This window comes from Eulemur rufifrons, chromosome 6 (genome assembly GCF_041146395.1).
Source record: "Eulemur rufifrons isolate Redbay chromosome 6, OSU_ERuf_1, whole genome shotgun sequence".
NCBI lineage: Eukaryota > Metazoa > Chordata > Mammalia > Primates > Lemuridae > Eulemur > Eulemur rufifrons.
In genome coordinates, this window is record NC_090988.1 from 50724500 (window position 1) to 50748381 (window position 23882).

The 23882-nt window shown below is 34.5% G+C and overlaps 1 protein-coding gene across 2 annotated transcripts in view; it reads right to left on the reverse strand.

The window, feature by feature from the left end:
* Positions 1–23882, reverse strand: part of ACER3 (alkaline ceramidase 3) — a 129727-nt gene that overhangs the window by 66844 nt on the left and 39001 nt on the right. Inside the window, exon 2 of one of the 2 annotated variants that reach the window (XM_069469222.1) lies at positions 15285–15395. The exons of the other annotated variant lie outside the window; for it this stretch is intronic. Within the exon in view, the coding sequence (XP_069325323.1) occupies positions 15285–15395 (111 nt within the window). The remainder of the gene's footprint in view (positions 1–15284; positions 15396–23882) is intronic. 2 annotated transcript variants of the gene reach the window in all.

The following is a 23882-nucleotide window of genomic DNA, read 5'->3' on the forward strand; positions in this document are numbered from 1 at the left end:
GATCATTTTTTGGTAAGAATATGAACCAAGACAAAATTAGAGGCACCAAATAAAACAATTCAAAAGCCGTAAGTGCAAATATAAGGCACATATCTAAAATCAAACATATTTTCATTAGATGGGAAGAAAAATGAAGGTACGGTATGATTTCAGAACTTGTTATTAAATTCAGGAAAAGATAGGAAAAGAGTCAATATTATCTTTCTCTCAATAGAACATATTTTTTTGTGGTTATAACAAGGCTATCAAGAGAAAAATCTCCATATCAGTTGTGAAACTTGTTTTTTTCCTTTTTAAATGCTGAACCACAAGGGTGCAACAAATTTAAACATATTCTCCTAGTCACAATTCTCTCCAAAACTTGACCAAAAAAGCAACTAATGTTCCCTTAAGATTAAAATATCTGACTATTCACTTAGACTTCAGATAACTGAGTTAGAGCTACTGGTGTGTTAGGAAGTGTATAAGACTAGAACTCAGTGACTTGGGTTCAAGTCCCAGTTCTGCTCCATAGGCAATCCTAAATCCATTTAACATATCTGAGCCTGTCTACATGTGAAGTTAGTTTATATGTAACATGTAAAATGTTTTTTATTTCTTTCAATACCATGAGACTATAACTTATGTGTGCTGTTTATGAAAACTGCCATCAGATTTTTACAGATTAAATTCCAAAGAGTCTATATTGAGTCTAAAATAATTCTCTGGTTCTACTGAACACTGCTGATTCTCATTTCTGTTAGTAATCTGTGTCACCACCAACAGAGGATCAATGTTTTTCTTCCCTTTTCCCTGGAGCAACATACTTCTACCTAGCAAAGGCCAATCAGGCCCTTGTGCTCTTGGATACCACCTACCACTCTAAGATCTTCACTTTATTCTCACCTTTCTCTCCTATATCATCAATTTCTACCTCTCTAATGGATTGTTTGCATATTTTCTAATATCTCCCAAACCCACTCTCCTGCCCCATTTACCTGTGCTTCTTCACTTTTCTGAGTTCTCAAAAAAATTGCCTCTACTTCTTCACCTCTTTCCTATCCATCCCTCAAACCTATTTGCACCACTGAAATAGCCATTTTCTGTTTCATCTTACTCAATTTCTTAGTAGCATTTAATAATTGAAATATTTCCCTCTCTAGTTTTTTTCTAGTTTTCTGTAACACTCTATTCTCCTGGTTTTCCTATCACATTAGTTGCTTCTTCATAGTTCCTTTGTTGGCTCCTACTATTTTTTTTTTTCTTTTTTCAGAGGCTTATGTTCAATGGGATTCTTCTATTTTTAATGTCTAAATCAGGAGCTGTAAATTCAAAAGCCCAGAGAGGCATATGAGTAAAATGCTAAGTGAAAGAAAAGAAGGAGCAGTGTAGAGGCTGTGGTCAATAGGACAGACCATAATAAAGAGGAAATTGGAGAGAATAATTCAGGCTGATTGTTACCATGCACAAATACAGGCTCAGTGTTGTTGGCTTTTTTAATTATTCAAGAGAAGTCAGAGATCTGGATTTCTAAGTAAATTCTCCCAATTTTTCAAATGTGGGCAACTAATTAAAAACATAGCTAAAATATGTCTGCATTTCAGAGTCTACCTTTGGGTGATAAACTCGTGATATTTATGTCCATCCTTGGGGCCTCTTGTCTCTCTACATCCATTCCCTTGGTGAGCTTGTCAATTTCCATGACTTTATATACCAGCTTGAGGACAATAATACCTAAACCTTACCTTTGAATTCCAAACTCATATACCTAAATGCCTATTTGGCTCACTTAATGTCTCACAGGCATTTCATATTCAACATAATCAAAACAGAGTGACAGATCTTCCCTCCAAATCTCTTTCTTAGTCTTCTCCATCTCAGTTAATGGAACCCCTATCTACACAGTTGCTCAAACTAGAAACCTGAAAGTCATCTTTAAAACTTCTTCCCTTTCTTTGAACTCCCACATTTAATGCATGAATAAGCCCTCCAGGCACTACCTCCAAAGTGTATCCTGAGTCATCCACTTCTCTCCAGTCTCCACAGGTGCCATTCTAGTTAAACCACTATCATCTCTCACGTGGACCACCACAAGAGCCTCTATTAACTGGTTACTTAGCTTGTGCTCTATCAATCCATTCTCCACAGAGCTGCCAGGGTTATCTTTTAAAAATATAAATAGGATCATGTCACTCTCCTATTTAAAAATCCTCCATTGGCTTTCCATTGCTCTTAGAATACAGAGCAGACTTTTTACTCTGGCCTATGGTAAGGCCCTCTGTGATCTGGCCTCTGCCTAAATTTCTTCAACTTCATATTCTGCCATTCTCCCTCTTGACTTCTAAGACATATTAGGGGAAAGTCAGAAAGTACACAGATAATTACAATATGGTGCAATAAATGCTGTAATAAAGATATGTGTTGTATTTTGTGGAAGAACAGAAAAGGGTCATCTGATTCTAGCAGGAGACTGAGGAAGGTTTAAAGGAACGCTTTCTAAAGGAAGCAGAGTCCTGAATGATAGACATGTGTAGTTTACCAGACAAAGGAGGTTAAAGGAAGAGATATGAATATACATATAGTACTAAAAACAGCAAGTATTAATAGTTTGATACAGCTACAGTGTGGGGTACATTCAGGAGAGTTGTGGAACATGAAACTGGCAAGGTAGACAGTCCAGATTAGGACCAACTTGTTAAGGAATACAGATTTTAAAATAGGTTATCTCATTTAAAGAGAAAATGTTTCAATTGAAAGAAGTAGGCATGGCTGGAAAACAGGGGAAATTTAAAACAGTAAACCAGCTTTCATTACTGATATACAACAATTTACTAGGAGGTGAATATGAAAATTATTCAAATCACCACATATAAGAAAATCAAGACTGGAGAAGATATTTACATCAAAGGAACAAATGTCAAAAGTGTGAAAACAAAATGGCATTTATTGGTCCTTAATTTATATAAATTAGAAATTCTGGAGATAATTTAAAAAAGAAATCTAAGTTTTCTTTTCTTTGCATGCAAACTGATTCAGTCACATGGAGAATAAAACATTTTATTAATATCAGGGTGGCTATTTTAGCTAACATTTCATCATGATATTTCACTTGAAGAGTTTCATTTGATTTGCTTGGTTTTGGCATCAAAGTTAACATAAAAATTATATCTGCAGAAATTATCCAGGGCATTCCACAAAACAAGTAGCAGGGACAAGTTTCCCCACATGGTCATATCCAAAGTGAAGTCTGATGCAATCAAAATAGAAATGGAATTGGAACAAGGAGGTCAAGGTACCATCTGCATCTTCTAATTAGACGTTCATATTCATAACAGTTTACTAGAGTTTTGAGAGTCTCTCCAGTGTATAATAGAATTTCACTCAGTTGGAACCTCTTAATCGAAATATTTTGGCAAGCTACCCGCCAGAATTTTTCAAGATTATAATAAAACACAGATATGCTCTTATCACATGTATTTTGACTCATCTGATCACACTGAAAATAGTGTACAAAGGTTTTGGAATCAGACCTAGACTAGAATCCCACGTTTATCACTTACTACTTAACTTTAGAAAGCTGCTTAAATCTGTTTGGGACTCAGTTGCCTCAGCTGTAAAATAAGGATAATAATGTTTGTCATGAAAGGTTGCTGTGAGGGATACTTGACACATACCTGGCATACAATAGGTATCAATAAATTTTGTTTTCTAATCCCTAACTGAAGCTATGAAAAAATTCATGTATATAGGTGGTATCATTAGATTCTGGAAGCGTGTTAGCTTATTTGCCATGACAGAAAATTAAAAGTCTTAAGGAGTACAATGAGTTCCTTTTAAATCACATCAGGGTTTACTTTGGTGCATAAGAAGGGACCTAGAATAAATAATACAAGGAGAAGGCCATGTTTCTATAAAGTGTCAAAGATATCAGTAACTTTGTATACAAAATATTTTTAAATGTACATACTCAGCTAAAGCTTTTAGTGTTATTGGTGTTGTCAAAACAATGCCAACTACAATTTCCAGGGCATGCATGCCTATAGCTTTCCAAGTGAAGTTAGCATTCACAATAGAAACAAAATGCACTACCTAATATTAGACTGGCAGTAGAGAGCAGTGATCAAAAGCATGAGCTTTGGAGAACTGTATTAAGAAGTTTGGACCTTATCCCTATACTTATGAAAAGCCATTCATGGTATTTAAAAAGAGCTTTTCTAATTGTTTCCCATCTACTCTCAAGGGAACTGATCACTCCCTTTTCTAATCTATCAACTATCTAGTATTATAACCTTATTACAGTAATCTGTGTGTACACACCCGCGGCCAGAATGAAGCTAGAACAATAACAGACATGATAATAGCAGAAAGGAGACTAGGTGTTATATTTTTATACCTGTTTTCTTAGAAAATAATTATTTGTTGTTCAATTATTGTCTTATTCTGGATCCAGCCTAAAACACTATGAAACATTAGCCACAACTGAGGCCATAGGAACCATGTGAAGAGCCATTGAAATTGTTGGCTTTCTGCCTTAGGTAATTCTTCCAGGCTACTTACCTGACCATCTCATTTCCTGCTCACTAACTACTCAGTCTACTTAGCTATCTGTGGTTCCTGCTTTTCTGCTTGATTCTGTCACTGAATTTTGGCTACTAGGTTAAGCATGTTTATTTAAAGTATAATCATATGAAAACAACACTTGCATATGCACAAGGATTCAGAACTATTAATAAAAAAAAAAAGAAAATATTATTTATGTTGGATGATGAGATTATGGGTATTTTAAAAAACATTGTTTTCCTCAATTGTTCTTCAATGTTACTATTTAACACACTAGAAAAAAAAAAGGCCACTGATATTTTTGGCAATATCTAGAAAACTGGACTAAATAAGTTAGTAAGCAAGTTATAGAATAATTTCCAAAAGTCCTTTCCATGGCACATTGATTTTATGCCTATTTCAATACTACGTGTAATTGGTACAATTTAAAAGGTTATTAGTCCAGTATACAGTATTCTAAAGCATCCACTCAATTTCTTCTTGATAAAAAGTTTTATATTGTTAAGATAATTTAAGATGACTCTGATTTAGTCTGGCAGTGACAGACTATAGGTATGATCATACTAAACTTAATTAAAGTTGCTCCATGCAAAGTATTTCTAATCATCCTTTTCTTAGGAAAATGAGTTTATGTTTCTGACATTTCCACTTCTGTAACTTTCTATTTCAGAATTGGACTTACAAAGAGATAATAAAAATCTTTAATAGATCTTGTTTCTACTCTGCTTTTTATGTTTTCACCATTTTATTTTATTTTGTTTTTCTTGTTACCAATTACCTACTCATTTAAATAATTGTAAAACTACAAACAGAATGCACAACAGATTTGTACAAATAGATTTTGTTGTTATTGTTTATTTATTTGCAACTCATCTCCCTTCACCATAACAAGCTCTTCGGGGACAAGAACTTTGTCTCTTTTGCTGGTACTCAAAAAAATCTTTGTAAAAGAAAGAATAAATGAACACATTTTTATTTTAAAGGACTAAGATAAATAAAAATTTGTGACTTTAGGAGTAAAGAGAAAAATTTCATGGAAAATGTTTCTTTTGGCTTGATTCTAGCTTACCTAATGCAAAATTTTAAGTTATTAGTGTTTGGCATGATACAGATTCTGGGTTTAAACCTGGATTCATTTATTAATAGTGTGATTTTGGGCAAGTTACTTCTCTTCCACAACACTACTTTTATAAAATGAGATTTAAAAAAGAGTTCCTTATAGGTTCTGGTGAGTTTTAAATGAAATAATTAATGTACCTGTCACACAGCCTGGTGTATAATACATGCTCTATGAATAATGACTATTGTTTCTCCAAATTCCAACAACATTAACAGCAAATTTTGTGGCCTCATGAAAATTAATGACTAATCCAATATCACATGAAGCTTGGAAAATTCTAAAAATCCTAATGTCAAACACTAAATACTAAATGGGCAGGTAGAATTTATCTTCAAATAACTTGTTCTTAGTTTTTAATTTATTCTCTAATTTTATTATGGAACAAGGAGTATTAAACTCATTTGAATTCTCTTTCTCTATGAAGAAGAAACAATTTCACTGATTTTAAAAATATTTACTTAAATATTATCATTCCCTCTTCAATTTATTAATAGCAATTTTTACTAAAAGAACTATTAGAAAAATACAGTTAGCCCTCCATATCCACGAGTTTAGTATCTGCAAATTCAATCAACCACTAATTCAAAATATTTGAAAAAGAAAAAAACCAATAAAAATAATACAATAAAAAAATACAAATAAAAATATAGTATACAACTATTTATATAACATGTAATCTAGAGTTGTTTTTTTTTTTTTTAAATAAGAGACAAGGTCACACTCTGTAACCCAGGCTGGAGTGCAGTAGCACAATTGTAGCTCATTGTAACCTCAAATTCCTGGGCTCAAGTGATCTTCCTGTCTCAGGCTCCCTAGTAGCACATGCCACTACGCCTGGCTAATTTTTTTATTAATATTTTTTGTAGACAGTATCTCACAACGTTGCCTAGGCTGGTCTTAAACCTCTGGCTTCAAGCAGTCCTCCCACCTCAGCCTTCCAAAGTGCTGGGATTATAGGCATGAGCCACTGCACCCGACCTAGAGATGATTTAAAATATAAGGGAGAATGTGCATAGGTTTTATGCAAATACTACACCATTTCTATCAGAGACTTGACCATCTACAGATTTTGGTATGGGTGGGTGGTCATGGAGCCAATCCTCCGCAGATACCCAGGGACGACTATAATCACAGAAGACAACTTCTGTTGATCCGTTATGAGCATCTCTTCCTTTCATAAAATGTATATATTTGTGACACAATATAATAAAAAAACAAAGAGAAAGAGGAATATATTAGACAAAGGGACTGGTTCCAAAGCAGCCATAACTGCGATGCTGAGTTAAACTGAAGTCAGGCTTACTAGAAGAATAGGCAATTGCCCAGGGACACAGGGTGGAAGAAAATATTATGAAAAATTAATGTTTTTAACTTGTAATTTTCCCAATTCATCCTCATTGCATTTGTGCTTTTTCTTTGTAACACTCATTACAACTGTTAAGTACATCTCATTTATAAAATTATTTGATTAATGTCTGTTTCCCCGCTAGACTGTAAGTTCCAATGAACAGTGGTTTAAGAAGTATACCTAGCACATAATAGATTCTTAGGAAATATCTGTTGAATAAATTTAAAAAGAACTAAATTCTTGGTGGATCTAGGCTTCAAGCCAGAACACAATGAACCTCATAAGTTACTAACAGTCTGTTCCTAAAATACTTCACAAAGCCAAAATTACCAATTCTTTCTGCTAAATCTCCCTAAACTCCAAAAACTAAGTGCATATCAGTTAAGCAGTTGGTATGGGGTTTTGGTCACAAAATTAAAATACTGAAAATCTTGTTATGGTATTTAGTAAACATCCTTGATTTGTAAATCGTATCTGTTTCCAGGTAAAGTTTAGTGTTTCTCTTTCCTCTCCTCTCCTTCTCCTCCCTCTCTCTCTCTCTCTCTCTCTCTCTCAGTGTGTGTGTATATACATACATGTGGTTGGGAGAATTAGTGAAAAATTCAAACAAGAATATAAAAAAGAGATTTTAGTAAAATTTGCCTATTGTTCAGAGGTGTTTAAAATAAAGTATTTATTTATTTATTCACTCATTCATCAAATATTCCCATGTGTCTAGTTTATATCAGGTATTGCTGAATGCCAGAAATCCAGAAAAATAAAATTTAGCCGTACTTTCAGGAAGCTTGGACTTACAGAAGGGACATTTAAACAAATTATGACAGTACCATGTATAATGATCAAAGTCCAATCACAAAAGCAAGAATAAGGTATAGAAGCAGCACAGAGGAAGAAGTCATTTACTACCAGGGGTGGCGGTTAAGAAGAGAAGGATTAGCAAAACATTCCTCCTATAATCACTATCCACTCTGTTCCTATCTTTAATCTTCATGTCCATTGTTAGATTGTTTGGTATATACCACCATACAGACATTAAGTGTTCCATAAATCTCTTTTAAAAAATTAAACCTTTTATTTTAAAAATGTTTAAGATAGTATAGAAGTTACAAGAAATTATAATAAACTCCCATATACCCTTAACTTAGATTTGCTCATTATTAACACTGTGCCATATTTTCTTTCTCTCTCCCCTTATATAAAAAAGTATATAAAATAAAGCACTAAACACATTGTTATTTTGCTGAACTATGAGAGTAAGTTACAGAGAGCATGGCCCTTTACCCCTAAATACTTTAGCATATATCTCCTAAGCAGGGACATTCTCTTATATGATCACAACGCAATGATCAAATTCAAGAAATTTATCATTAATGTAATATTATTATACAATCTTTATTCATATTTCACTGATTTGTCCAATATTGTCCTTTAAAGCTTCTTTTCCTGAAGACCCAAATCAGGATCCAATCTAGGATCACATATTGCACTTAGCTGTCATGTTTCTTTTAATTTGGAATGGTTGAATTTGGTTTGCTGAATTAAGTTTGCTAGAATTTTATTGAGGATTTTTGCATCTGTATTCATAAGGGATATTGGTCTACAGTTTTCCTTTTTTTGTTGTTGTTGTGTCCTTTCTTGGCTTTGGTATCAAGGTGATACTGGCTTCATAGAATAAGTTGGGGAGGATTCCTTCCTTCTCAATGTTATGAAATCACTTCTGCAGTATGGGTCCCAATTCTTCTTTGCAGGTATGATGTAATTTGGCTGTGAAACTATCTGGTCTGGGACTTTTTTGTTGTTGTTGAAAGATTTTTTATTGCTGCTTCAATCTCATTGTTCATAATTGGTCTGTTCAGGAGTTCTATTTCTTCCTGACTGAGCCTTGGAAGGTTGTGTGTTTCCAGGAATTTGTCCATTTCCTCAATGCTTTTGAGTTTATGTGCATAGAGATTTTTACAGTATTCACAAACGATATCTCGTATTTCTGTGCTATCAGTTGTACTATCTCCTTTTTCATTTCTGATTGAGGTTACTTGGGACTTTTTTTTCTATTTTTGCTTAATCTAGCAAGAGGTCTATCAATTTTGTTTATCTTTTTAAAGAAACAACTCTTTGTTTCATTAGTCCTCTGTATTATTTTTTTATTTTCAATTTCATTTAGTGCTACTCTGACCTTAGTTATTTCCTTTCGTATGCTGGGTTTTGGATTGGTTTGCTTTTCCTTTTCTGGTTCCTGGAGATGATTCCTTAGATTGTTGATTTGCGATCTTTCTGTCTTCTTGATGTAAGCCTGCTTTTGCTGAATCCCACAGATTCTGATAACTTGTGTCCCCTTTGTCATTTAGTTCAAGGACTCTTTGGATTTCCATCTTAATTTCCTCCTTGACCCAATAATCATTCAGCAATAGGTTGTTTAATTTCCATGACTTTGTGTAGAATTGAGTGTTTCTGTTGTAGTTGATTTCTAATTTTATTCCACTATGGTCTAAGAATATACATGGTATAATTTCTATTTTTTTGAATTTGTTGAGACATATTTTGTGGCCTAAGATGTGATCAATCTTAGAGAATGTTCCAGGTGCTGATCAGAAGAATGTATATTCTGGCCAGGCGCAGTGGCTCATGCCTATAAACCTAGCACTCTGGGAGGCCAAGGTGGGTGGATTGTTTGAGCTCAGGAGTTCGAGACGAGCCTGAGCAAGAGCAAGACTCCATTTCTACTAAAAATAGAAAGAAATTATATGGACAACTAAAAATATATATATATAAAAAAATTAGCTGGGCATGGTGGCACATGCCTGTAGTCCCAGCTACTCGGGAGGCTGAGACAGGAGGATTGCTTGAGCCCAGGAGCTTGAGGTTGCTGTGAGCGAGGCTGACACCATGGCACTCTAGCCTGGGCAAGAGAGTGAGACTCTGTCTCAAAAAAAAAATAAAAAGAAGAATGTATATTCCGTAGTTTTGGGGTAGAATGTTCTGTAAACATTTGTTAGGCCCATTTGCTCTAGTGTCCCATTTAAGTCCAGTATTTCTTTATTTTCTCCTTGGAAGATCTGTCCAGTTCTGTCAGTGGAGTGTTAGAGTGCCCAGCAATTATGATATTACTGTTTATCACTTTGTTTAGATCTAGTAGGGTTTGCTTTATGAATCTGGGCACACCTGTGTTGTGTGCATAAATATTTAGGATTATCTCTTCTTGCTGCATTGCTCTGTTTACCATTATATAGTGACCATCTTTGCCTTTCTTAACCATTATTGATTTGAAATATGTTATCTGATGTGAGAATGGCTCACCTGCTTTCTTTTGATTTCCATTTACATGGAATTTTTTTCTATCCCTTCACCTTGAGTCTGAATAAGTCCCTATGGGTTAGATGTATTTCCTGGAGACAGCAGATACTTGGCTTGTATTTTTTTTTTTTATCCATTCAGCTAGCCTATGTCTCTTTTGTGGGGAATTCAAGCCATTCACATTTATGGAAAGAATTGATAAGTGGGATGCATTTCTGTTCATCCTGTTCGGTAGAAGCTTATTGCTTTGTTTTACCTCTTGAGCCAGTATTTTATATGGGCTCTGAACTTTAGCTTTTGGGTGATTTTACACTGGTGGGTTTCTATTGTGCTGATTGACATATAATGCTGATCTGAGTACTTCCTGCGGGGGAGATCTGTTCTTGACAAATTCCCTTGGTGTTTATCTGAAAAAGTCTTTATTTCTCCCTCATATAAGAAACTTAGTTTTGCAAGATACAAAATTCTATGCTGGCCATTATTCTGTTTAAGAAGACTGAAGATGGGGCCCCAAGCCCTTCTGGCTTCTAAGATCTCAGCTGAGAAGTCTGCAGTTAGTCTGATGGGTTTTCCTTTGTAAGTTACCTGATGTTCTCACCTTACAGCTTGCAGGAGTTCCTCCTTCGTGTTAACTTTGGCTAGTCTGATGACTATTTGTCGTGGTGATTGCCTCTTTGTGATGATTCTCTCAGGTGTTCTTTGAGTTTCTGGTAGCTAGATATCTAAATTTCTAGCAAACCCAGGGAAGTTCTCCTCAATTATTCCCTCAAATAGGTTTTCCAACCCTTGTGTTTTCTTCCTCACCCTCAGGGATGCCTATATTTCTTATGTTTGGCCTCTTAACATAATCCCATATTTCTGGTAGGCTTTGTTCTTTCCTCTTAATTCTCTGTTCTTTATCTTTCACTGACTTGTTTAATTCAAAGATGTTGTCTTCAAGCTCTAAGATTCTTTCTTCTGCCTGGTCTAGTTCTTAAGACTTTCCACTGTGTTTTGTATTTCCTTGAATGAATTTTTCATTTCCAGAAGTTCTATTTGATTTTTTTTTAATAATTCAATTTCTTTAGTGAATTTTTCATGCATTTCCTAAATTTTTTTGGTATAGTTTCTTTGTGTTGGTTTTCCAATTTCTATTGTATTTTGTTGAGCTTACTTGTAATCTATATTTGGAACCCTTTCTCTGTCATTTCAATATTCTGATTTGGTTGGTTTCCCCTTTTGAGACCAGCCTGAGCAAGAGTGAGACCCCACCTCTACAAAAAATTAAAAAATTAGCTGGGCATGGTAGTGCATGCCTGTAGTCATAGCTACTAGGGAGGCTGAGGCAGGAATATCACTTGAGCCCAGGAGTTTGAGGTTGCAGTGAGCTATAATGACGCCACTGTTCTCTAGTCTGGGTAACAGAGTGAGACTCTGTCAAAAAAAAAAAAAAAAATTACTAGTCTGATCATTCTCTTGCTTTTGACATAAATAAAAAGGTGATTTTTTAATGAATGTCAAAAAAAAGATTCCTAGCTCAAGACTGCTCCCTTTTGTCAGAATTGGTATATATATATATATATATATATATATATATATATGCACACACACATATACATATATATCTATATATGTGTATGAGTATATTTATGGGGGCTGAAGGTAGGAGGGGTTGATGTGTTTTGTAATTCTTTTGTTTCAATAAGATTTTTTTTTTTTTTTTTTAAAGAGACAGGGTCCTGCTCTGTCACCCAGGCTGCAGTGCAGTAGTATGATCATAGCTCACTGCAGCCTCAAACTCGTAGGCTCAAGCAATCCTCCTAAGCCTCCCAGGTAGCTAGGACTACAGGCACATGCCATCATTCCTGGCTGGTTTTATTTTTAATTTTTCTGTAGAGGCAGGGGGTCTCACTATGTTGCCAAGGCTGGTCTTGAACTCCTGGCCTCAAGCAGTCCTCCTGCCTTAGCCTCCCAAAGTGCTGGGATTACAGGTGTGAACCACCATGCCCAGCCTCAAATTATTTTTAAATAAGAAATAAACACCAATTTTAGATCTTTTCTTTTTTAAAGAAATAAACTACTATAGTTAAACTTGATTTTATATCGCTCAACCTACCAGCATCTCCCCCCAGCTAACCTCTATTTTGAATTTGATGCTTACCATTTTCTCACATTTTTGTGCTTATACTACCATATGTATGCATCCTAAAAAGTATATGTAGCATGGTTTCACATAGTTTCAAACTTTCTGGAAAGGAGTAATCATGCATATGAGTAACAGATTGTGAAACTAAAATCTCTCATATCTAATGAATAATCTAATTATGGTAGAATCTGAGACGATATCCTACAGCTTACAGTTTTGTGGTCATTAGAAGTCTTTTCTGTCCATGTGGAAATAATATCCACCACGAGCTAAAACAAAAGAAATTGTATTTAGGGTTATAAAAAAGAAATATGGCATGTGAGTAATACTTAAAAAAGCAGCAGCAGAAGAAATAAACTAGTAGAAAGAATCCACTTTGTTTTTTTTTTCTTTATGATGACATAAGAATATTACAGATGTGATTTTCCCACCTTAGGGTCTGGTAAAGTTGACTCATCCATCTATTCATGTTTGAGCTTTGTTTTTGTCAAGATAAGGGCAAAAATCAAATTAAGATCCATTGTTTTTGTGCTTTACTAGAAACAGAAACTAGAAACATTACCAGGAAAATGAAATTTTAAAGAGACATGCAAAATGCAAACACCAATTTGTTGTTTTCTGATTCTACAGACAAAGTTAACCCAGTTCTGTATTTATCTTGTCATGCTGTGCCCATGGACCACACTTTCAGCAGCCACGGGTGTAGGCTGACTTCTTTTACTCATTTTTTACTGTATCTCTGAGGTTCTTTCTGAGATCCTTTTCCTGCTTGCCTTTGAAATTTTGAATTTCCTTTAGTGGGTGTGCTGGTGGAAAACTTTTAGTTTCATTTGTCTGAAGTACCTGTATTTTAGTTGGATTCTTGTAAGAAATTTTTGGTGACTACAGAATGGTTTTTTTTTTTTTTTATTTAAAAGTATTATGGGGGTATAAATATTTTTGGTTATATGGATCACTTTTATAATGCTTTAGTCACGATTATAAGTGTGCCCATCACCCAGATAGTGTTCATAGTACCTGTTAGATGGGTTTTCTCCTATCCCCTCCTCCCTTCGCTTGATTTGTGTTAAGTTTTACTTCCCTCTATGCACATATGTGCTCATCAATCAGTTCCAATTTAATAGTGACTACATGTGGTGTTTGTTTTCCCATTCTTTAGATAGTTCACTTAGGATAATGGTCCTCAGTTCTGTCTAAAATTGTTACAAAAGCCATTAAGTATCCTTCTTCATGGTTGAGTAGTATTCTATGGTGTATATACACTACATGTTATTAATCCACTCATGAATTGATGGGCACTTGGGTTGATTCCACATCTTTGTAAATGTGAATTGTGCTGCAATAAACATTTGAGTGCAGGTGTTTTTTGGATAAAATGACTTCTTTTCCCTTGGGTAAATGCCCAATAGTGGGACTGCTGGATCAAATGGTAGCTCTACTTTTAGTTCTTTGAGCTATCTCTACACCGTTTTTCATAGATGTTGTACTAATTTGCAGTCCCACCAAGAGTGTAGAAGTGTTCCTTTCTCTCTACATCCACACTAACATCTATCATTTTTGGACTTTTTAATAAAAGCCATTCTAACAGGTAAGGTGATATCTCATTGTGGTTTTAATTTGCATTTCCCTGATGATTAGTGATGTTGAACATTATTTTCATATGTTTATTGGCTATTTGTCTATCTTCTTTTGAAAAGCTTCTGTTCATGTCTTTTACTCACTTTCTGATGGGGTTGTTTGATTTTTTTCTTGCTGATTTGCTTGAGTTCTTTGTAGCTTCTGGTTACAGAATTATTTTTCTTCAGCACCTTAAAAATACCTTTCCACCATCTTTCTGAGAACTTACCTATTAATTATTGTTAACAGCCAAATAAATGTATCTTTATTTAAGGTAATATTATTAATTAACCTAAATATCTTCTTGCATTTTTCTCTTATAGGGAATACAGTGAGTAATCTTACATATTTTATATAAGAATATAAGTTGCAAAAGGTTAGATGGTACCTTTCCAAAAAGTTTAAAACTATGCAAAACCATACTAAATATACATTTAAGTATACATACATATGTCGTATAAACACAAAAAAATGTGAGAAAATGATAAACATCAAATTCAGAATAGAGGTTAGCTGGGGGGGGATGCTAGGAGGTCGAGGGGGATAAAATCAAGTTTATCTATAGTAGTTTATTTTCTTTAAAAAAAAAAAAATCTGAAATAAACATTACAAACTGTTAAGACCTGACAAAGAGGGTCGTAAGAAATGTGGGTGTGTTTGTTATATTATCTCTATTCTGTTCTGTATGCTTGAAATATTTTGTACCTTCTAAAAAAATTTATTCAAAATGCAGTTCAATTTACTGGCAAGCTTTGTGGAAGTTTTTTTTTTGTTGGTGGTTTGTTTTGTTTTGTTTTGTTAAGTTTGTTTTGTGAGACAGGGTTTAGTTCTATTACCAGGCTGGGGTGGAATGTAGTGGCATGATCACAGTTCACTGTACCCTCCAACTCCCAGGCTCCAGTGATCCTCCTGCCTCAGCCTCCCAAGTAGCTAGGACTACAATTGTGCACCACCACACAAGGCGAATTTTTAAAATTTTTTGTACAGACAGGGCCTTGTGTTACCTAAGCTGGTCTCAAACTCCTGGCCTCAAGCAAACTTCCCACCTCAGCCTCCCAAAGTGCTCAGATTATAGATGTGAACTACAGTGCCTGGCCAGTCTGTGGAGTTTTTACTAAGCAGTTTCAGATATGTTCAAGTTGTGTAATAAAGACGACAAAATTGAGAACTGCTTAGAAATGAATGAGAAAAACAGCCCATTTGAATACTGTACATCATTTTTTCAAATGAAATGTTATACATACCTGTGAGTGCTAAATAAGAAGCAATGTACCGTTTTTCCAGACCATCTCTAACGCTCTGAATTGCACCGAAAATTGGAGGTATGATCATAATCAGGTTACTCACTGTATTCCCTGTAAGAGAAAAATACAAGAAGATATTTAGGTTAATCAACAATAATACTTTAAATAAAGATACATTCATTTGGCCCCTAACAACAATAATAGGTGACTGATTCTGAGAAACATGGTGGAAAGGTATTTTTTTCAAGATGCTGAAGAATAATTCCATAGTCACCAAAAATTTCTTACAAGAATCCAAGTAAAATAAAGATACTTCAGACAAACGAAACTAAAATTTTCCAACAGCACGCTCACTAAAGGAAATTCTAAACTCCAAAGGCAAGCAGGAAAAGGATCTCAGAAAGAACCTCAGAAATACAGCAAAAAAATGAGTTAAAGAAGGCAGCCTATAACAATGCGCTGAAAGTATGGTCCATGGGCACAGTGTGACAAGATAAATACAGAACTGGGTTAACTTTGTAGAATCAGAAAACAACAAATTGGTGTTTGCATTTTGCATATCTCTTTAAAATTTCACTTTCCTGGTAATGTTTCTAGTTTTGTTTCTAGTAAACTTGAAAGCAATGGATCTTAACTTGATTTTTGCTCCTGTCTTTACAAAAACAAAGCTCAAACATAAATAGCAAAGGAATAGTAAAACCCCAGTAACAGAAATAATTAGGCAAAATGGTAAAATGGAGGGGAAATGTCTAAACAGTATTTTATAAATTTGATTCTTGATAGGATAAAGTGGCATATATTTTCCAAATTCCAAATCAATAATTTTCAACATAGGTGCAAATATCAAGATAAATTATCAATTAACTGAGGGTAGAACAAAACATTTTCAAACAGTCAAGGATTCAAAATATACACCTACAACATATCTTTTCTCTGGAGTCAGCTGGAGAATGTAATGAATCAAAACAAGGAAGTTAACCTTGAGAAAGGATGACACGGGATCAAAGAAACAGGGTCTGCAACACAGGAGAAAGGTAAAGAAAAGTCCCAAGACTATAGATGCATAAAAGGACCAGAGAGACCACCTAGTCCAAATAGAAGCAGGAGAACCAAGAACTGCAGGAAAGAAATTTCCAAGAAGAAAAAGAAAGGAAGGGACAGGCAATTTGAGAAGTTATAAAATTTGGAAAAAAGGTTGGTAGGCATTTGATAGAAGTATTGGAAAACTTGTGCTGTAGTTTTATTCAACCAGTCTTCTGTTACTAAACATTTAGGTTATTTCCAGTTCTTACTATTACATGCAATACTGCAATGAACAACCATATATATATTTTTTGTTTGTTTTGTTTTGTTTTAAAACAAGTGTAGGTACATCTGTAAAACAGATTCCCAAAAGTGAGATTGCTTAGTCAAAGAATAAATTTATTTATTAACCCAAAAAGTATTAAAAGAAAACATGGATGCATTGTCCTTTCTCTTACAATGAGTATGGGCATAATTTTATATACTTTAGGACCATTTGTGTTTCTTTTCCTATGAAATGCATATCCATGCCCTTTGCCACTTTGTCTATTAACTTTCCTTCTATAAGAAGGGAGTCCTTCTTGTAAAAGGGATATTAGCCCTATGTTATGAGATGTAAACTCTTTTGACTTTGCTTATGATATATTTTGCTGTAGACAAATTTTGGGTGGTTTTTATGTAGCTGAATTTATCAATCTTTTATAGCTTCTAGATTTTAGGTTTTAGAAAGGCCTTCTCCACTCCAAGGTTATAGAGGAATTTACCCATATTTTCTTTTAGTGCTTTTATGTTTCACTTTTTTTTTTTTTTGAGACAGGGTCTTGCTCTGTCACCTAAGCTGGAGTGCCATGGCACGATCATAGTTCACTTGCAACCTTAAACACCTGGGCTCAAGCAACCCTCCTGCCTCAGCCTCCTGATTTTTTTTTTTTTTTTTTTTCCTTGAAGAGACGAGGTCTTGCTATGTTGCCCAGGCTAGTCTTGAACTTCTGGGCTGAAGTAATCCTCCCACCTCAGCCTCCCCAAGTGCTAGGATTATAGGCATTAGCCACCATGCCCAACCCTGGTTTCACTTTTTAAAAAATTTAAATTTTAATCTCATTTGGAGCTTTCACTCGTGTGCAGTGTGAATATCTCTTCAACTTTATCTTTTTTCCAATGGCTACCATGATATAATTATTAACCACAAGGAAAAACAAAAAAGTCTACATAAAAAGAAATGTTACCCCAGAATACACTATTTGGCCTAGCAGGGAACATTATTTACACAGCCATATTTATATTATTAATGTTACATCCAAACTATTTATTTAATAAAAAAAAATTATGCTCTGAATTTACTGAGAAAACGTAGGGAAAAGAGGGAATGGTATAAGAAAGCAAATCCCCAACAACCATAACTGGAAGACAACAGACAACATCTTCAATTTACAGATCCAGAAATAACACTGTAAGCAAGTTATTTGGAAATCTGGAGCCAAATTCTTAGCTATTTTCTAGCCAAAAATAGCTAAGTGGTAAAAAGTTATTGCTGGACTTCTGCTTCCACACAAGATGAAGAAACAGGCACCCTCCCAGCTCCAATAAGGAGAGAGAGAGAGAGACAAAATATATGAAACAATGATTTTGAAGACAATAGACATCAAGCAATGAAGGCAATGATACCTGAGAAAACAAGAAACAAGTCATGACCCCTATGATTGCCCCAGCTTACTGCCTGGAGTATTCAGGAAAATCTAAGGCCACAGCATAGGGAGGGAGTATGCAGGGAAGCCTGGCAGACTCTCTGAGTTGAGGAAACAGAGCTTAGAGTTCAGGAAGACCAAGGTGACTAGATGTCACAGGAGAGAGTATATGAGAGAGAGCTTTAGAGAGAAAGAACCCTGGAAATCTATAAAGGGACCCTTAACTATTCAGCAAAAGACTGATCAGCATTTGCATATGAGGAAACTACCCAAAGCCAGGAAAGAACCATGTAAAAGATTAGAGGAAATAGTACCTGGTACTCTCACATGACCAAAAACAGTGCCTATTCCCACAAGCCAGAATAGTAAAATTCATATTTTACTAGGCACTGGATAAAGTAATCAAGACAACCTTACCTCAGTAATAGGGAAACATTAGTCCTAGACTGAGCCCTGTTCCAGCCATAGCTAACATCATAAAAGCAAAAAGGATCAAACTATTTCCAAGTAACTTAATTGAATCCCAGAACAAAATTCAAGACTATTTACGGTAATACAAAAATCATGCAACACTTAACAAGGTAAAAAGGACAATGTCTGGTTCCAATCAAAGATTACCAGGCATACAAAGAAGCAAGAAACATGACCCAGGAGGAAAATAATCAATTGAAACCAACCCAGAACTGCACAGATGTTAGAATTAGCAGCAACAGACTAAAACAGTTCATATAAAAACCTTGAGAATGCAAACTAATCTATAGTGACAGAAAGCAGATCAGTGGTTGTTAGGGGGAGAGTTGGGGGGGGCAGTGAGGGAACAGTCTGACGCAGGAGGACTTACAGAGAAGTACAATAAAACTTGGAGGTGATAAATATGTTCACTGTCTTGATTGTGGTAAGCTGTATACCTATGTCAAAACAATTTGTATACTTTAAATAGGTGCAGTCTATGGTATGTCAATTATACCTCAGTAAAGCTGTTTTTTAAAAAAAGTTTGCTTTTGGGGAATAGAATTACACAGTAGAGTAGCAAAGAAGGGTTAGGGAAGTGTACTGCTTTTGGGTTTTGTTAAACTCTTTTAGCAATATCTAGATTTTTATCTTTTTTAAAATGTATTATTTGCATAAAATAAAAATTAATTAAAAAACCATTTAGGGAAGGGAGTAAAATAGTTGGGAGTAGCTTCATAGACATGATAAGATTTGAGCTATACCCTGAAAAGAGAGAAAGGAACAAAAATCTACTGAGCCTAATAAGTACCAGATACTGGACTTTACATTTTACATGTGCTATCTTATTTGCTTCTCACATCGACCTTGTGAAATATTATTGTCCCTATTACATAAAGAGTAAAAGAAGGCTAAGAGATTATATAATTTAACCAAGTTCTCACAATAAGCAAATGGTGGTGCCAAGACTTTATTCCAGGTTGATCTGTCTTTATAGCCAACATTCTAATCACTAGATTCCCTAGCACAGTATTCACACAGGAGGGTGCTTATTAATATTTTAAAAATTATATCAGAGTATTCTATTCAGAATATATTAAGTGAATTCCAAATTGTACAAAAAACAAAGTAATTTGCCTAGGTGGAGTGTGAAAATCTAAGGTGGGGAGCCAGACAGACTGAGAGTTATGTATCTAATGCAGTTATCAATAGCTTTAAATAAACCTGTAAGAGATGTTAAGTATTTTACCATGCAGGAGTGGTAGGATTCAAACTAATGAAAATCTTTACTGATGACTGAGATGAAGGAATTAAAACATGCCCAAATGTACAGATAATGTTAAATTTGGCTGTGATGCCAATAGTATGGAAATCAGGAGTACATTTCAAATGACCTGGAGGTAGAGGGTATGGAAGAGGGTTCTACAAACTACATGAAACTCATTAAGGACAATGCAAAGGTTTCTAAATTAGAATGAGGAACAGCAAAACACAAATACAGGCTGTGTGAGAGAGAATAAGACCAACCCTGAGAGAAAGTTCCAAAAACAGAAAGATGACAAAACTATTTCTATAGGTAGGGGGGAAATCTCTGTATAGTTCCTCAAATGTATTCTGTGAGGAAGATCTCAAAATACTACCTTAAAACAAGGAAAAGAAGTAAAAATGGAAAGAGGAAAAATGGAAAGAGCTGGAGAGTAGTCATTTTATTTCTCTCTGCTTTAATTCAGCTTCTCTTTGGAATGCTTGTCTTATTTGTGGCACCCTACTTTAAACAAAATAGATATTAAAGCATTAGGAAAAGAGACTAAAATAAAAGAATAATTTACTTAATAAATACAACACATCATATGATATCTGAAAGATTGTAAAGTTAAAGGTGAATGGGGTTGGTTATGACTATAAAATATCAGAATTAAAATCAATGAAGGTGCAGAGAAGCAAATCACTCAACATAAAGAAAAACATTATAAATTAAAGCTGTCCAAAATGTAACAAGATACCTTATTAGACTACAAGCTTTTGGGGATCAGGGACAGTTTCTTATTCATACTTTTATCCCTATCACTCAGCACATTACCAAGGACAGAGCAGGTACTAAGGAAAGTCTGGTAAAATAAACAAATGCATGCATGCATGCATGCTGGCTTAAACCTGAGTGTAGCCGTTTCTCCTTTGTCCTCTGTTATTATCAATAAAACAAATGTTTCTTATTTTTTTGATTTAACAATGGTTACAGTAGATGGCAGATTATTTATTTTAGAATGACTTCACTCTTTTCAAAGAATGACATATTTATTATAAAAAATTTAAGCAATTTATAAAAGTGTAAGAAAAATTAAATAAATATTCTAAGACCCAGAAATTATCATCATTAATATTTAATGAGGATAATTGAGCTTAACATATACAGAGAGAGATGAATGGATGAATTAAGAAAGAAAAGACAAAGTTTTATAGGGTATTAGACATGTTCTTTTAAAAAAAGTATTAAAAATACTTTAACAAAAGAAAGCCAAACTGCATATGAAAACCACTAAAAGTTAGAGACCTGATTTTTATTACACATGTTTAATTTTTATAGCAAATGCATCCTTGCTGTGAAAGTTGAAGAAATTCACACTCCTAAATTTTCTTCCCTGCCCTTACCGATTTTTATTACTCATCTCCACATTGTCAAGGATTTTATATTTTACATTATCAAAGGCTTATATTTTGTTTTGCAAACCACATTTTCTATCCTTTTTTTTCTTTTATTAAAAAAATAACTTTATTGAGATACAACTCACATATAAGATTCACCCCTTTAATGTGTACAATTCTGTGGTTTTTGACATATTTACAGATTTGTACAACCATCACCACTAGTTTTAGAACTTTTTCATCAGCCCCAAAAGAAACCCAAGATTCATCAGCAGTCACTCCCCATTACCTCCTTCCCATACCCCCTGGCAACCACTAATCTACTTTCTGTCTCTACGGATTTGGCTATTCCAGACATTTCACACAAATGAAAGGATACAATATGTAGTCTTGTCTGGCTTCTTTCACTTAGCATAATGTTTTCAGGGTTCATGTATGTTGCGCATGTACCCAGAACTTCATTCTTTTGTGTTGCCAAGTAATAGTCCATTGTATGGATATACCATACTTTGTTTATATATTCATCAGCTGGATATTTGGGTTGTTTCTACTTTTTGGCTATTATGAATAATGCAGCTATGAGCATTCATGTACAAGTTTTTGTGTGGACAGATACAAAAATTCTCTTGGGTATATAACTAGGGGTAGAATTCCTAGTTCATATAGTCATTTCAACTTTGTTTTAGTCTCAGTTTTGTATTTAAATGATTACAGTACCTACCACCAGTCTTTTTCCTCATGGCTTTTCTTTCCATGTTTTTCTTTTTATTTTAAATCAAGTTTTAGTTGTTTACATTTCACCATCCATCTTCATAGTTTTTCAAGGACTTATAGGTGCTATATTCCCTGACTTCTTGAATTTTTAAGAATATTGTCTTTTGCATTTATATTCAAAAAAAGACTTGAATAAATGCTATAAAATGTCACAGATTTTCTTTCCTTCAAAAGTTTGTAAGTATTGTGCTGTTATCGTCCAGACTGAATGTTACTATAAAGAAGTCTGAAGAAGCCTAAATTTTTCCCTTTTAGATTACTTTCTTTTTTTCCCTAGATCCTTAAAGAATTCTTTCTTTATACTTTTTTTTTTTTTTTTTAAAGAGACAAGGTCTCACTCTGTCACCCCAGCTGGAGGGCAGTGGTATGACCATAGCTCACTATAATCTCAATCTCCTGGGCTCCAGGGATCCTCCTGCCTCAGCCTCCTGAGTAGCTACGACTACACGTGTGGGCCACCACATCTGGCTAATTTTTTAAAAAAATGCTCTGTAGAGACAAAATCTTACTGTTGCCCAGGCTGGTTTTGAACTCCTGGCCTCAAGCAATCCTCCCATGTTGGCCTCCCAAAGTGCTGAAATTACAGGTGTGAGCCACTGTATCTTTCTTTATACTTGATGCTGTGTATTTGGGTAGTGATTGGGTTTCCAGATCAGATGAAGATGCTATATCCCTGTATCTCTTTATAAAGCTAAGTAAACATATTATTACATTAAAGACATTTTTGACTCCTGAGTCAGACTGACAACCAGAACCTGTAACTGCAGCTTTTGTTCTGTAGATGTAATCTATAATAAAACCAAAATACATTGCATACCTAGGAATAAATCTGACAAAGATGTGAAAGACATAATACTAACAAAACTCCCAACAGGTTTTGGGTACAAACTGATAAGCTAATTCTAAACTTTATATGAAAATACAAGTGTCCAAGAAAAGCCAAGCCAATCTTGAATAACAACAAAACTGGAATTTTTATAGTACTAGATATCAAGGCCAGCTACTACTAAGGTTAGATAAAAAGAACAGAACAGATAAAATTACAAGAACAAATTAACATTTATGACCACTTGATTTATGACAAATACGACTCTGCAGTGTAGCAGAGAAAGGATGGTCTTTTCAATAAAATGTACTCGACTAACTGGATATTTATAGAGGAGAAAAATGAATCTGGACCCCAAGCTCACACTCCTTACACAAAAATAAATTCCAGATATACTACCAATCTAAATGTAAAAGGTAAAATAATAAAACTTTCAGAAGAAAACATGGGAAAACATCTTCATTACCTTGGAGTGGCTATGATTTTTTAACAGGACATGAAAAAGATTAACCACAAAAGCAAAAAGTTGATAAATTAGGTAAGATTATAAAGTCAGGAAGAGAGAATAAAATGTTACTTTTTAAAAGCCGATTTTTTGAATCATGACTAGTCTTAAGAAAAAAAAAGAAAAGCTGATTTAAATAATAGATATAAAATTTCTTTGTAAATAAGGGGCCATATAAACGTTGGCTAATTTAATTTTATTAAGCAAAAATAATGTACATAAAATGATCATGGATTTAAAACCTTTGGTTAAAAAATGGTCTCAGTCAGGGTCCAATCAGAAAAGATAAACCACAGAGTAACTTAAATAGGAAAAGCTTACCAAAAGAATTATTAACTATAACAGGGAATTGTAGTACTAAGAGAATGGCTAATAAGAAATAAAAAAAACTCTACAGAATAAAGGATCAGCAGATATAAGGAGCAGCTACTTAGGCTGAGATATTACAGAACACTAAAGAAAAGGTTTTCCTAGGGCTGAGGTGTAGACCTTATTGGAGAAGGCATGACATGGTTCACTGAATAGCAGAGAAGTTGCTATGTGCCACACCCGGAGCTTGCTGAAACTCTACCCTTCAGAACTTGTTGGAAATCTGCCCTGTAGGGTGCCAGAAAAGCTGATCACATAGAGGTATGGGGGAAGGAGTTGGGCGGGAGAAGGTACTGACCACTAGGTGCCGCTGACTGCTGTGT